Source organism: Capricornis sumatraensis, chromosome 17 (genome assembly GCF_032405125.1).
Source record: "Capricornis sumatraensis isolate serow.1 chromosome 17, serow.2, whole genome shotgun sequence".
NCBI lineage: Eukaryota > Metazoa > Chordata > Mammalia > Artiodactyla > Bovidae > Capricornis > Capricornis sumatraensis.
The window spans coordinates 77,954,895-77,966,686 of record NC_091085.1 but is presented as its reverse complement, the minus strand read 5'-3'; the positions used below and the strand labels follow the sequence as shown (position 1 = coordinate 77,966,686).

Sequence of the window (11,792 nt, the reverse complement as noted above, 5' to 3'; positions counted from 1 at the left end):
CGCAGCAGGACAATAAATCCGGCGGCGCGCCGGGCTCCAGGCCGTCCTGCCGCCGGCTCTCCACTCCCTGGGCTCAGCGCGCTGTGTGAGGTGGGGCCGCCTGGGGGGAGGATGGAGACGGGACTCGGAGGCCTTGGCAGCGCGGGCGCTGGGCCCCGGGAGGGGGGGTGGACTGCACCCCCGAGTCCCGGCACCAGGGTCGGGCCGCCCCGGGACACGTCCCGGTGTCGGCCACCAGTGGGCGCGCGGCCCCTGGCGATTTGTCCGCAGTTCCGGGAACCGGGAGACCTCCTCAGCTCGCTGGTGTGCGTCTGGCAGGCACTGAGGGGAAACCGAGCTTTGAGGGAGGTAGGGTTGGGCAAGAAGCTGGAGAAAAAGATGCTGGTCAGGGCCAGGCCCCGGGGGGGCTTTCCAAATGGAAACCCAGAGTGAGATCCAAGCTGCGATACGCTCCAAGAAGCAGGCCCAGTTCTCCGGGATCAGTGAGCTGGAAGAGGTCCCCAGGTCCCCAAGTCCCCAAGGGTCAGGGCTTGGACAGTTGCCCGGGGTTAGGGCTGCTCTGGGTGGGAGGGGGGCACCTGGAGATGCCAGGCCCCCAGCCTCCTCCTCGGGGTGGCCCCTCCCGCCGGCCCTCCAGGCCTCTTAACTCATCTTTGACACAGAGTTATAAGGTGCGAGGGGAGGTGCTGGGAAAGCACCTGGGGAGGTGGGCAGGGGAGAGAGGGGCCTAGCTTGACAGCCCGGTGAGCACCCCCCGAGGGCAGGGACACGGCCAGGGGGGCCAGGTCTGGGCTCTCCTCAGGGAGGCAGGAATCCTAGTGATTCCAAAGTGCCCTCCGGGAAGCGGGGCTTTGCTGGGAACCGGGGAGCAGCCGTGGGGTCCTGGGAGCCCTGCCCCCGAGAGATCCCCTGCCCCCAGGTCTGAGCCCTGGACCGCGCGTCCCTGAGGTCCTCGGGGAATGGGATGGAGGCTGAGCTGCTCGGCTGGGCATGTCTCTCCTCTGCCCTCGTTTTAGCCCGAGGAGGCTACAGCTCCTTTGCAGGGGAGAAGACTGAGGCCTTGCTCCCGTGGAGGTGGGAGCTGGCCTGGAGTTCCCTGAGCCCCAGCAGGCGGGCAGGGCACCCCCAGTTCCCCTGGCGCTGCGGAGCCCGGCTGAGGGCCCCCTGGGGTCCTGGCTTCCTGTCTTTCTCCTGCCCCTCACCTCCTGGAGAGGAAGAAGAGGTCCCTCCCTGACCCTGGCCCGCCCCCTCGGTGCCTGCTGCCCCGGCCTCCCCGAGGGTGGACTGGCCGCAGCCCAGGAATGCACTCTTGCTTCCTGGTTGAGCAATGTCACTGAGGTTTGAGGGTCCCTGGGGTGGGGGGGAGGCGAGAGGAGTCGGCAGCCCTTCCAACCCCGAGAGGCGGCCTGCTGCCCCAGGAGTCCCTCTGGCTCAGGCTGGCAGGGGCTCGGGATGGGGCCTGGCAGACTGTGTGACTGTGTGGACGTATCCCTCTCTCTGCCTCAGTTTCTCTGCTCTGCCTGGATGGGTAAAGAGACCAGGGGGCAACAAAGCTCAGCTGGGAAGGAAGCCAGGGTACTCTGGGGGTGGGGGATGCTGGAAGTCCAGCTCCCAGGCCCTACACCCTCTGTGTCCTGATGAGCTAGCTGGTCAAGGGGGCACCTCAGGGTACCTGCTGTCCCAGCTGGGCACCCTGAGGCTTGGACGGAGCAGAGTGCGGGCTGGTGTCCCCAGGGGAGGAGGCGCACTCAGTTCAGGAAGAGGGAAGTAGACACACTGCCCCCAGGGGTGGGTAGAGACCCAGGTGCAAGAGAAGCCCCCTCCCCGAGGCCTGGTGGCGTTTCTAGGACCGCAGGCCCCAGGGTGGACCGTCCAGTGGGTGCTGGGTGCAGGCCCCATCTGACTCCCCCGCGCAGACGCCTCCCCTGAATAGATGGGGAAGCTGAGCCCCCTCCTGGTCACCCCAGCCCCCCCTCCTCAGCTTTGACTGAGCTGGGACTTGAACTCGAGTAACCCCGAGTAACCCTGCCTGGGTCCCTTTCCCCGTGTGCCTGTGTTCCCCGCAGATCTGGAGATGCTGAAGTGAGCAGCTGCTGAGGGGCAGGGGGCACGCATAGAGGGCAGGCTGGGGCTCTGTCCCGGCTCCCTGTGCCTCTGAGCTGACCCAGGAAGGGTCATGCATAGGGGGCAGGCTGGGGCTCTGTCCCGGCTCCCTGTGCCTCTGAGCTGACCCAGGAAGGGTCACGCATAGGGGGCAGGCTGGGGCTCTGTCCCGGCTCCCTGTGCCTCTGAGCTGACCCAGGAAGGGTCACGCATAGGGGGCAGGCTGGGGCTCTGTCCCGGCTCCCTGGGCCTCTGAGCTGACCCGGGGAGGGTCCTCTGCTGTCCTCCGCTGGGAGCCGGAGATCAGCCACGGGGTCCTGGGAGCCGTGCGCCCCCGCTCCCCCCGTGAGCCAAGTTGGCAGCAAGTCCTGCACACACGAGCTGGTGGGAGGGGCAGCGGGGGGAACGGCAGACGGAGAGTTAACAGCAGCCGCTGACTTCTCTCTGGAAGGAAAAACCCCACAAACGCCCTGCTGCCTGGCATCCTGCCAGGGCCGAGATAGCGGCTGAAACTGGAAGTCCCGATGGGCGGCCGGCCCTGCCTCTGCAGTGGACACTTGAGGCTGGAGCAGCGCCGCAGCCAGCCGTCCGTGCACACACCCGCTGTCCGCCTGGCAGCCTGCTGCTCATCTGGAAACCTCTGTCTGTCCACCCATCCGACTCCGTCTGTCTGATCCTCCTCCGTCCCACCGTCTGGCTGTCCGCCCGTCTGTCTGTGTGGCCCCCGTCTGGTGGCCCACCTGTCCTGTCACCCGTCTGCTCACCTCGCCCGCTCCGCCACCGCCTCCCGGTGCACCTCCCTGCCCGCTGGCTGCGTGCCCACCTGCCTCCCCTCCCCCCGGGCCACAGAGCCATGGCCCAGGGCCGCGGGGCCGCGCTCAGCCTGGCCCTGCTGGGGCTGGCGCTGGCGCTGGCCATCATCGTGCCTGCCGTGGTCGTCTCTCGGCACCGCGTCCGCTGCGGCCCCCAGGCCTTTGCCCGTGCCGCAGTCGCTGCGGACTCCAAAACCTGCTCAGACATTGGGCGGTGAGTAAGAGGTGGGTGGGAGCTGGGGGGGCCTTGGCACTGGCCCCCCCGGAGACTGTGTGACTAGCAGCAAGAGTGTGGAGAAGACACGCGTGTGTGTGTGTGTGTGCTGGCGTGTGGGGGCCGCGCGGGTATGAGGGAAGCGGCCCCAGGGCCCTTGCACAGACCCGCTGGCAGGTGTGCATGGGGGCAGACGGCCCAGGGTAGCCACCGTCCGGGCAGAGCAGAGGCGGCGTGTGAGACTGGTCGGAACCGCAGGCCTGGGAGGCCCAGAGGGGACACTGCTGCAGTGTCCCTCGCTGCCCCCGATGACGGGCCCGGCGCCTTCAGGGAGGCCCTGACCGTTTCCGAGGCTGGGTCTTCCCCCGGACGTGGGTGAGGGGGGCGCGGGCTCCGTATGTGAGGCCTGGCCGCCAGGGCCCACTCAGTGATGCCTGAGAGCAGCCTCCCTGTCCTGGCCCTGGGGAGCCCGCCCCCGGTGGCACGGTGTCCCCCACAGCCTCCCCTCTGCGCGTCAGGCCTCGGAGCCAGGCCAGCGGCTGGCAGAGTGACTGATGCTCGCTGGGCGGGGCGAGGGGGCCGTGGAGAGGGGCCCCAGCCGGTGTTTCCTGACCAACCAGACCTTCTTCCAGGAAGCCCAGCCCATGCAGGCTTCCCACCAGGACACCCCTCCTGGCCCCTGCCCCGCTACCCAGCTGGGGCTGCGGGAGCCTGGGCTAGTACTCGCCTCCCTGCCGGTTCCATCTGCTTCCTGGAATGTCCACCTTGAGGGCCATGATCAGGATCAGAAGCGCTTTGTGATCAGAAAGGGACAGTCCTGGACCAAGGGGACGGTGGCCGAGGCGCTGCCACCAGGCACTGCTGAGCAGAGGGCGCCCACGCCCCCTGCGCCCCAGGTCACCCCTCCTCCCAGCTCTCCCCCTCTTCCCGTTCATTCTTTCCCCACTTTGTCTGCGTCTGGCCCTGCCCCCTCCTGTCCTGGGCCCTCCCTCAAGGCTCCCTCAAGGGTGACAGGGACAAGTCGGAGGGTCGGCTACTTGGTCTCTGGAGGGGGCTCCCAGGGGCCAGGAGGGGAATGACCCCCCCCCCGGAAGTGCTGCGCGCCGCCCCCTCCCCGAACCCATATTTGCAAAGACGCAAACAAGTTGGGCCCTGCTGGCTCAGCAGTGAAGAACCGCCTGCGGCACAGAAGACCCAGGTTTGAGCCCGGGTGGGGGAGACCCCCTGGAGGAGGAAATGGCAACCCACTCCAATATTCTTGCCTGGAGAATCCCAAGGACAGAGGAGCCTGGAGGGCTACAGTCCGTGGGGTCACAAAGAGTCGGACACGACTGAGTGACTGAACGGAACCAAGTCAGGGGGCCTTCCCTGGTGGTCCAGTGGTGACGACTCTGTGCTTCCCGTGCAGGGGTCAGGGTTCGATCCCTAGTCAGGGAACTAGATCCCACAGGCCGCAACTAAGAGGCCACATGGCCCAACTGAACAGCGTCCTGCGCATGCTGCAGCTAAGACCCAGCTCATAAATACATGTTAAAAAAAAAAATGGGCTTCAGCCTCAAAACCACTGATGAGGACGCGGCCCCCAGGGGTGGGGGGCTGCTATCACAGGCCTCTGAGGGGAGGCCCAGGCTCACCGCGTGCCCCCAAGTCTTTGCAGAGGGTTAAGGTTGGGGGTCTGCGCTCTGCAGCCGCCACTGACGAGGAAGCGGATGTGGTTTCCTTCCCAACTGTTTTCTGTCCTTGTCAAGCTGTGACTCCACTTCCTGCTGTTGTTCTCAGAAGTCAGAGAGATGGGAGGGATCCGGAGCTGCCCCAGCTGCTGTGGGACAGGGGCGATTCCTCCAGGGCCCTCCCCTTCTCCCCTTCCCACACCTCCCTCCTGCCTCCCTGTGAGCACTGGGCCCTCTGGGAGACCCTCTAGGGAGACCTGAGGGTCGGCAGTGACTCCTGAGCTCTGTGACCACTTGGAAATGCCACGCAGGGTCCCCAGGGGAGGCTTCATTGTTCCACTTCATGTCTGAGGAATCTAGGGAGGATGGGGTCTTCCCAGGGTCCCCACCCTCCACCCAGGAGCCGGGGCTGCTGAGAGGGGCGGAGGGGGCAGGCCCAGCCGCTGGGAGGACCAGGGAGGACAGCCGCAGGAGCGCTTTGTAAACTGAGAAGCACCTTGTATGTGGCCAGGGGCAGTGTAAAGGATGTCGCAATTTGCAACCTGTAGAGTGCAGTGAGTCTGCGAGCCGCTGGACCGCAGGGGGCAGTCTGGTGTGGTCTCTGAACTAACCTGGGGTGTGATGGCAGCTGGCAGGCCACCCAGCTGTGCCCACACCCCAGTGAAGGCTGGCAGAGCAAGCCCAGAGGGGCAGGCAGGGGCTGAGGAGCCTGGCTGCTTACCCAGCGCCCGGTCCCCCAGAGCCATCCTCCAGCAGCGCGGCTCGCCTGTGGACGCCGCCATCGCGGCTCTGGTCTGCACCGGGGTCGTCAACCCCCAGAGCATGGGCCTGGGTGGAGGGGTCATCTTCACGATCTACAACGCCACCACGGGTGAGTCCTCTCGGGACCCCCGTGGGGAGGATGGGCCCGGTCCCAGGCGCTAACAGGGAGGTGCTTGAAAAGCACAAGAGGGCGTGGCCAACCGGCCTGTCCGACACGCCCCTTACTGGGTCTCGCCACGCCCACCCTGCTGAGACCGTCCCAGGAGTTAGCGCAGAGGCCCAGAGCCCGGCCTGGGCTGTCGTGGTGTGCTGTGAGGCCTGGCAGCCTCCGGGGCGCCCCTGACACCCCGCACGTCCTGCCCAACCCCAGGAAAGGTGGAAGTCATCAACGCCAGGGAGACGGTGCCCTCCAGCCCCATCCCGGCTCTGCTGGACCAGTGCGAGCAGGCCCAGCCTCTGGGCACAGGTGAGACCCTGGAGGGCCACCTCCGCCCCGCCCCGCCAGGCCACTGGGTTAGAACCTCCCACCCCGAAGGGACAGTGCACCTCCTGGACCGGCTGAGACACCCTGGCACTGGGGGGCGGCAGCTGGGGATGGGAGCCCCTGTGGAGGGTCTAACCCCCAGGCTGGGGCTGTTTTCCTGGGGGAGGGCTCTCTGAGTTGGGAGGGGTGATCCAAGCACTTCAAAGGCCCCGGAGGGTTCGGTGGAGATGGGTTGGTGGACTGGGAATGGTGGACTGGAGTCTGTGGACTGGGCTGGTGGGCGGGGCCGGTGGCCTGGGCTGGTTCACTGGGTTGGGGCCAGTTTTCCTGAGCCCCAGGGGCCTGGTCATGGACTTTGTGCAGAAGTCCATGGGGGTCAAGGGGGTTCAAGTGGAGAGGAATGTGCTTCCACGTGGGCTACAGAAAGCTCGCTCGGACCGCCATGGCTAGGAGGGGGCCAGGCGGCCAGGAGTGGGCTGATAGAGAGCCCCTGGGGCCGAGGGCACAGGTGGCCCCGGGGGCAGGGGCTTGACACCCTGTGCCATGCAGGCGCCCAGTGGATCGGGGTGCCCGGGGAGCTCCGCGGCTATGCTGAGGCCCACCGCCGCCACGGCCGCCTGCCCTGGGAGCAGCTGTTCACGCCCACCATCGCGCTGCTCCGGGGGGGCTTCCGCGTGCCCACTGTCCTCGCCAGCTTCCTGCACAGCCCGTTCCTGCGCCCCTCCCTTACAGAGTCATCCCTGAGGTGAGCAGCTGATGGAGGCCCAGGGCCCCTCCTCAGCCCCTTCTCCAGCTAGAGGGTCTACCCTGGAGGCAGGGTGGGGTGGGGGCCTTGGATGATTAGCGCGTCCTGGTCTCAGCTCACAGACTTCTGCCTCCACGTGGTAGCACCTCATCGGAGGGCTCCGGCCAGAGGGAGTTTCTGCCCACGTGATGGGGCTCCCGGGGCACAGATCTGGGCTCTGCACACGCCTCTGCCCTCCTACCCACTGTCTTGTTCTCTCCCTTCCTCCTTCCCCTCTGCCCGTCCCACCCTCACGCTCTGGGCCCACCCAGGCTGCCCACTGACCAGTCCTCCAGGAGGGCAGGACCTCAGGCCCTGGGTGGATGCAGGCCTGGCAGGGGGTGTGGCCTCCCCGGGACCCGGTGATGAGATGTGAAGGGTGTCAGCCCCACCCAGTCCTGGAGAACCTGCCCCCCCCCCCCCACCCCCGTGTCCACCGAAGCCCCACAGGACCGCGGACCAGGACTGCCTCCCGTAGGGTCGGAAGTGTGGCCGCCCTCCAGGATCCGGCCCGCCCTGAGGCCACCCCCCACCCCCCAGACAGCTCTTCTTCAACGGGACAGAACCCTTGAGGTCTCAGGACCCACTGCCGTGGCCCATGCTGGCCGCCACCCTGGAGACCGTGGCCACAGAAGGTGCGGAGGCCCTCTACACAGGGCGGCTGGGCCAGCTGCTGCTGGAGGACATCGCCAAGGAAGGTCAGCGTGCGAGGCCCTGCCGCCCTGCCCGACCAGAGAAAGAGGGGTCTGGGTGCCAGGGCTGAGGGCGGGCCAGCGGCTCCCAGGCTCCAAGAGGCCGTTCCTTAATCCTGCCGCTGCTGGGCTCAGGGACCCTGCGGTCAACACCCCCGAGGCACAGAGCCCCGTGCATTCTGGGCTCGACACGGGAGCTATCAGTGGTCACGGGGGGCTCCTGGCCTGGAGCTGGGCCCCCTCAGAGGCTAGTGCGCCTCCCCCATCGTCCCCTGCTTGCTTTCCACCCTGCCCACCTCCGGTCTGTCCACCCACCCACCAGCCCCGAGCCACTGCCCGTAGACGCAGCATCGCCACCCCGCCCCAGGGTCTGGAAGGCTGGGGGAGCCCCGCTGTGTTACCCGGGGCCCCGGGCTGACACTGTGCCTCCGTTTCCCTGTCTGAACACCGAGTCGTCCCCGCCTCGCCCAGGTAGCCGGCTGACCCTGCAGGACTTGGCATCCTTCCGGCCTGAGGTGGCAGATGCCCTGGCCATGCCCCTGGGGGACTATACACTGTACTCGCCGCCGCCGCCTGCTGGGGGCGCCATTCTCAGCTTCGTCCTCAACGTGCTCAAAGGTGAGGCCCCACCCCCCAGGAGTCCGTGGCCCAGAGCAGGCCTAGGGGCGCCTGCCGTCATCTTTCTGCAGAGCGCCCCCACCCACCCTGCGGGACCCCGACCCAGGGCAGAGGAGCAGATGGTGAGCTGCCTGTCGAGTGTGTGCACCCAGGCCTGAGGCCCAGGCTACAGCAGCCTGCAGGGTGGTGGTGGGGGCCCCAGCCATGTCCAGGGCCGGGACTGTCCAATGCTGACTATGTTCTCCGGGGCTGCCATTAACAAATGATCACTAATCACCAAAACCTGCTGGCTTAGACCACAAGAAATTTATGCTCTGCTAGTTCTGGAGGCCAGAAATTCAGAATCAAGGTGTCCACAGGGCCAGCTTCCCTCCAGGGCCGGTTGGCGGGGGGAGCATTTGTTTTCTGCCTCTTGTAGCTTCTGGCGGCTGTGTCGGGTCAGCATCTGCGACCACACGGCCTCCCTGTCCTGTGTGTCTATTTTACACGGATGTCTTACATTTAGCGCCCATGGGATAACCCGCTCCTCTCAAGAGCCTTCACTTACTGACACGATCGCCGCAGAAGGGGACACTCTTCCGTGGGGGGCAGTACTCACAGGTCCTGGGGGTTAGGACGCAGAGTCGGGCCCACTGCATCGCATGACCCCCACCCGCGCCCACCTCCTCCCCCAGGGTTCAACTTTTCCGCCGAGTCGGTGGCCGGGCTGGAGGGAAGAGTGAACTTGTACCATCACCTCGTGGAGACGCTCAAGTTCGCTGGGGGACAGAGGTGGCGGCTGTGGGACCCTCGAAGCCACCCAGAAGTCCAGGTGAGGTGTCCTAGGCTGGTGGGCAGCTCGGTCCCCGCCCCAGGGCTCAGGGTCAGGCCAGTGAGCCCCCTGCCCACAAACCCCGAGTGCCTGGCAGATGAGGCCAGAGGGACGTGAACACGGTTGGCTCTGGAACGGGAGGGCCTGGTAGTGGCCCGAGCAAGGACGGTGCGGTCAGTCTGGGGACAGCAGGGAGGCGGGAGGGCTGTGGGGGCACCTCACCTGTCCGCCCTCCCCAGAACACCTCCCAGGACCTGCTGGGGGAGGCCCTGGCCCAGCACATTCGCCAGCAGATGGACGCCCGGGGTGACCACCCGCTCGACCACTACAGCCTGGCCGGGGCCTGGACCCACAGGATGGGCACGGCCCACGTGTCCGTGCTGGGCGAGGACGGCAGCGCCGTGGCCGCCACCAGCACCATCAACACGCCGTGCGTGGGGCCCGGGGCGGGCGGGCCGGCCGCACTGGGTTCCCTGGGCCGGGGGCCCCGCCCCCATTTGCTGTGTCCGCGGGGTAGGTGGGGGGCGGTACCTCTCCTCCTGTCAAAGGGGTCCTTCGCCCGGGCATCTCTGGCTGAAGGCTGCTCACCGGGTGTCTCTTGAGCGCCGATGGGGAAGGCGCCTCACACCAGAAGGATGGTGCTGACGGGGCCAGGGGCGGGGCCAGGAGGCTCTGGGGGCGGGGCCAGGAGGCTCTGGGGGCGGGGCCAGGAGGCTCTGGGGGCGGGGCCAGGAGGCTCTGGGGGCGGGGCCAGGGAGGGGAGCGCGGTCCCAGCGTGCTGGGGGCGGCCGTGAAGCGAGGGGCCCCTGGACGGCTGTGTGAGGCAGGACCCCACAGCCGGCGCCCAGCCCCGCCTCCGTCTGCAGCTTTGGAGCCATGGTGTACTCACCACGCACGGGCATCCTTCTCAACAACGAGCTTCTGGACCTGTGCTGGCGGCACTCACAGGGCTCCAGAGCCACCCCCCAGCCCGGTGAGCACAGGGCGCCCCCAGCGCCGGGTGAGGGAAGGCGGGCCGGTCTGGCGTCAAGGGATCGTGCATTGGGAGACAGAGACGGAGCGGGCGGCCCTGGGGGGCGGGCTGGGGAGCAGGGTGCCCTGACTGCTGTCCGGCCCCCAGTTCCAGGTGAGCGGCCCCCATCATCCATGGTCCCCTCCATCTTGGTCAGCACAGCCCGGGGGTCGAAGCTCGTGATCGGTGGGGCCGGCGGGGAACTCATTATCTCTGCGGTGGCCCAGGTGGGTCGCTGGACGGCCCTGCCGTCCCCGGAGGGGTTGGGGAGGGTGGCTGGAACCCGCCCTGCCTCCCTCGCTGCGTCGTCCTCGTCCCTGCAGGCCATCGTGAACAAGCTCTGGCTGGGCTTTGACCTGCAAGCCGCCATCAAGGCCCCCATCCTGCACGTGGACAGCAAGGGCCAGGTGGAGTTCGAGCCCAGCTTCAGCCAGGTGAGGCAGACGCCTCCGTGCCCGCCTTCAGAGCCTGTATGCCTTGGGCCAGGTCTCCACGCATCTCCAGGGTCTCTGTGAAGGGTCACAGATGGGGAAGCATGGGGACCAGACTGCCAGGCAGGGCACTTGGCCCCTCAGACACCAATACCTGGGCCCTGATTGATGCACGTTCTCAGACCTGAGCCTTGAGGGCTGTGCTCAGAGCGCCTCACTCGCAAGGACCACTGGGGTCTGGGGTCTGCCTGTGTCCTTGGACGCGTGGTCTTCAGAAGCCTCCAGCAATCCCTCCACCAGCAGGGCCCTGGGGAGTCTGCAAGCCACATCCCTGGCATCTGGGAGCCCCGTGTTCTCCTGTGGGTGTTGAGAGAGTGGGTCCCAAGCTGCCGACAGCGTGGCAGGAGGGCCATTCCTCCTGATGCTGAGCTGGGCTCTTAAGCATGGAGGACCTGGGGCTCCAAAGGGCCCAGGCTCTGCCTTCTAGAGGCTTTGCTTTCCAGACCCTCAGAACCGAGTCCCCCACGGCCACCTACCTTCTCCACTGAAGCCCTGGACTCCTCTGGGGTCGCACTGAGTCCTTAGCCCAGGACAGAAGTGAGGCTGCATCTTGGGTCCTTCCAGACAGGGCCACGGACTCTGTCGTCCTCCCTGGAGCCGGGCCTCTGCTCTGGGGCCTGTGGAGTGGGGGCCACCGACTCCACGTCCTGCAGACGAGGCTGTGTCCAGCACCTCCCTCTCCTTACCCAGACCTGCGCCCCCACTCCTGTCCGGGGTGGGGTCCTCAGCTCCCTGCTTGGGCCCCGTCCCCTCTGTGACCGGCCGGCCTCCTCTCCCCTCCAGGAGGTTCAGAAGGGGCTCCAGGACCGGGGCCAAGAGCGGAGCAAGAGGCCCTTCTTCCTGAACGTGGTCCAGGCCGTTTCCCAGGACGGGGCCTGTGTGCATGCTGTGGCGGACCCACGGAAGGGCGGGGAGCCCTCGGGCTACTGAAAGGCCGCTCCCTCCTGATTCCGGTCCCGCCCTGCGCACGACCGGCCAGCCTGGCCCAGGGGACCTAGCCCTCCGGCAGGAATCTGGGCCCCTGGGCTGGACGGTTGGCCTGCGGCTGCAAAGAGGTGGACAGCCCAACAGATGGACCGCTGTGGGGGCCGAGCCCCCCCCCACCAGAGCCCTGGCCCTGGCCACTCCAGGCCTCACCCACGACTGTGCCCCTGCCCCCTGGAAGCCCCGCTCCCCACCTGTGTGTCCCCCAGTCCGAGATTAAAGAGCCTGCACCATGCCTGACTCAGGGTCGAGGTGGAGAGGGCCACGAACAGAGCTGACAGTCTTCCCCACACGCACCACAGGGCCAGGGGACCAGAGCCGGGCTGGCGCTCGTCCACGGCGCCCCTGGACACTT

General features: G+C 67.3%; 1 protein-coding gene across 2 annotated transcripts; it reads left to right on the top strand.

The window, feature by feature from the left end:
* The first annotated feature begins 1,067 nt into the window (after positions 1-1,067).
* GGT5 (gamma-glutamyltransferase 5) lies at positions 1,068-11,649 on the top strand. Of its 2 annotated transcripts, XM_068989522.1 has the most exons (12): positions 1,068-3,129; positions 5,540-5,670; positions 5,932-6,027; positions 6,595-6,790; positions 7,370-7,527; positions 7,993-8,139; positions 8,814-8,950; positions 9,190-9,380; positions 9,817-9,923; positions 10,071-10,189; positions 10,286-10,396; positions 11,237-11,649. In XM_068989522.1, the coding sequence occupies exons 1-12, from the start codon at positions 2,957-2,959 to the stop codon at positions 11,381-11,383; spliced, it is 1,713 nt and encodes a 570-aa protein (XP_068845623.1). In that variant the 5' UTR covers positions 1,068-2,956; the 3' UTR covers positions 11,384-11,649. The 2 variants fall into 2 exon arrangements, with proteins under 2 accessions (XP_068845623.1, XP_068845624.1); XM_068989523.1 differs by lacking the exon at positions 5,932-6,027 and having other exon boundaries at positions 10,011-10,189.
* The last annotated feature ends 143 nt before the right edge of the window (positions 11,650-11,792 follow it).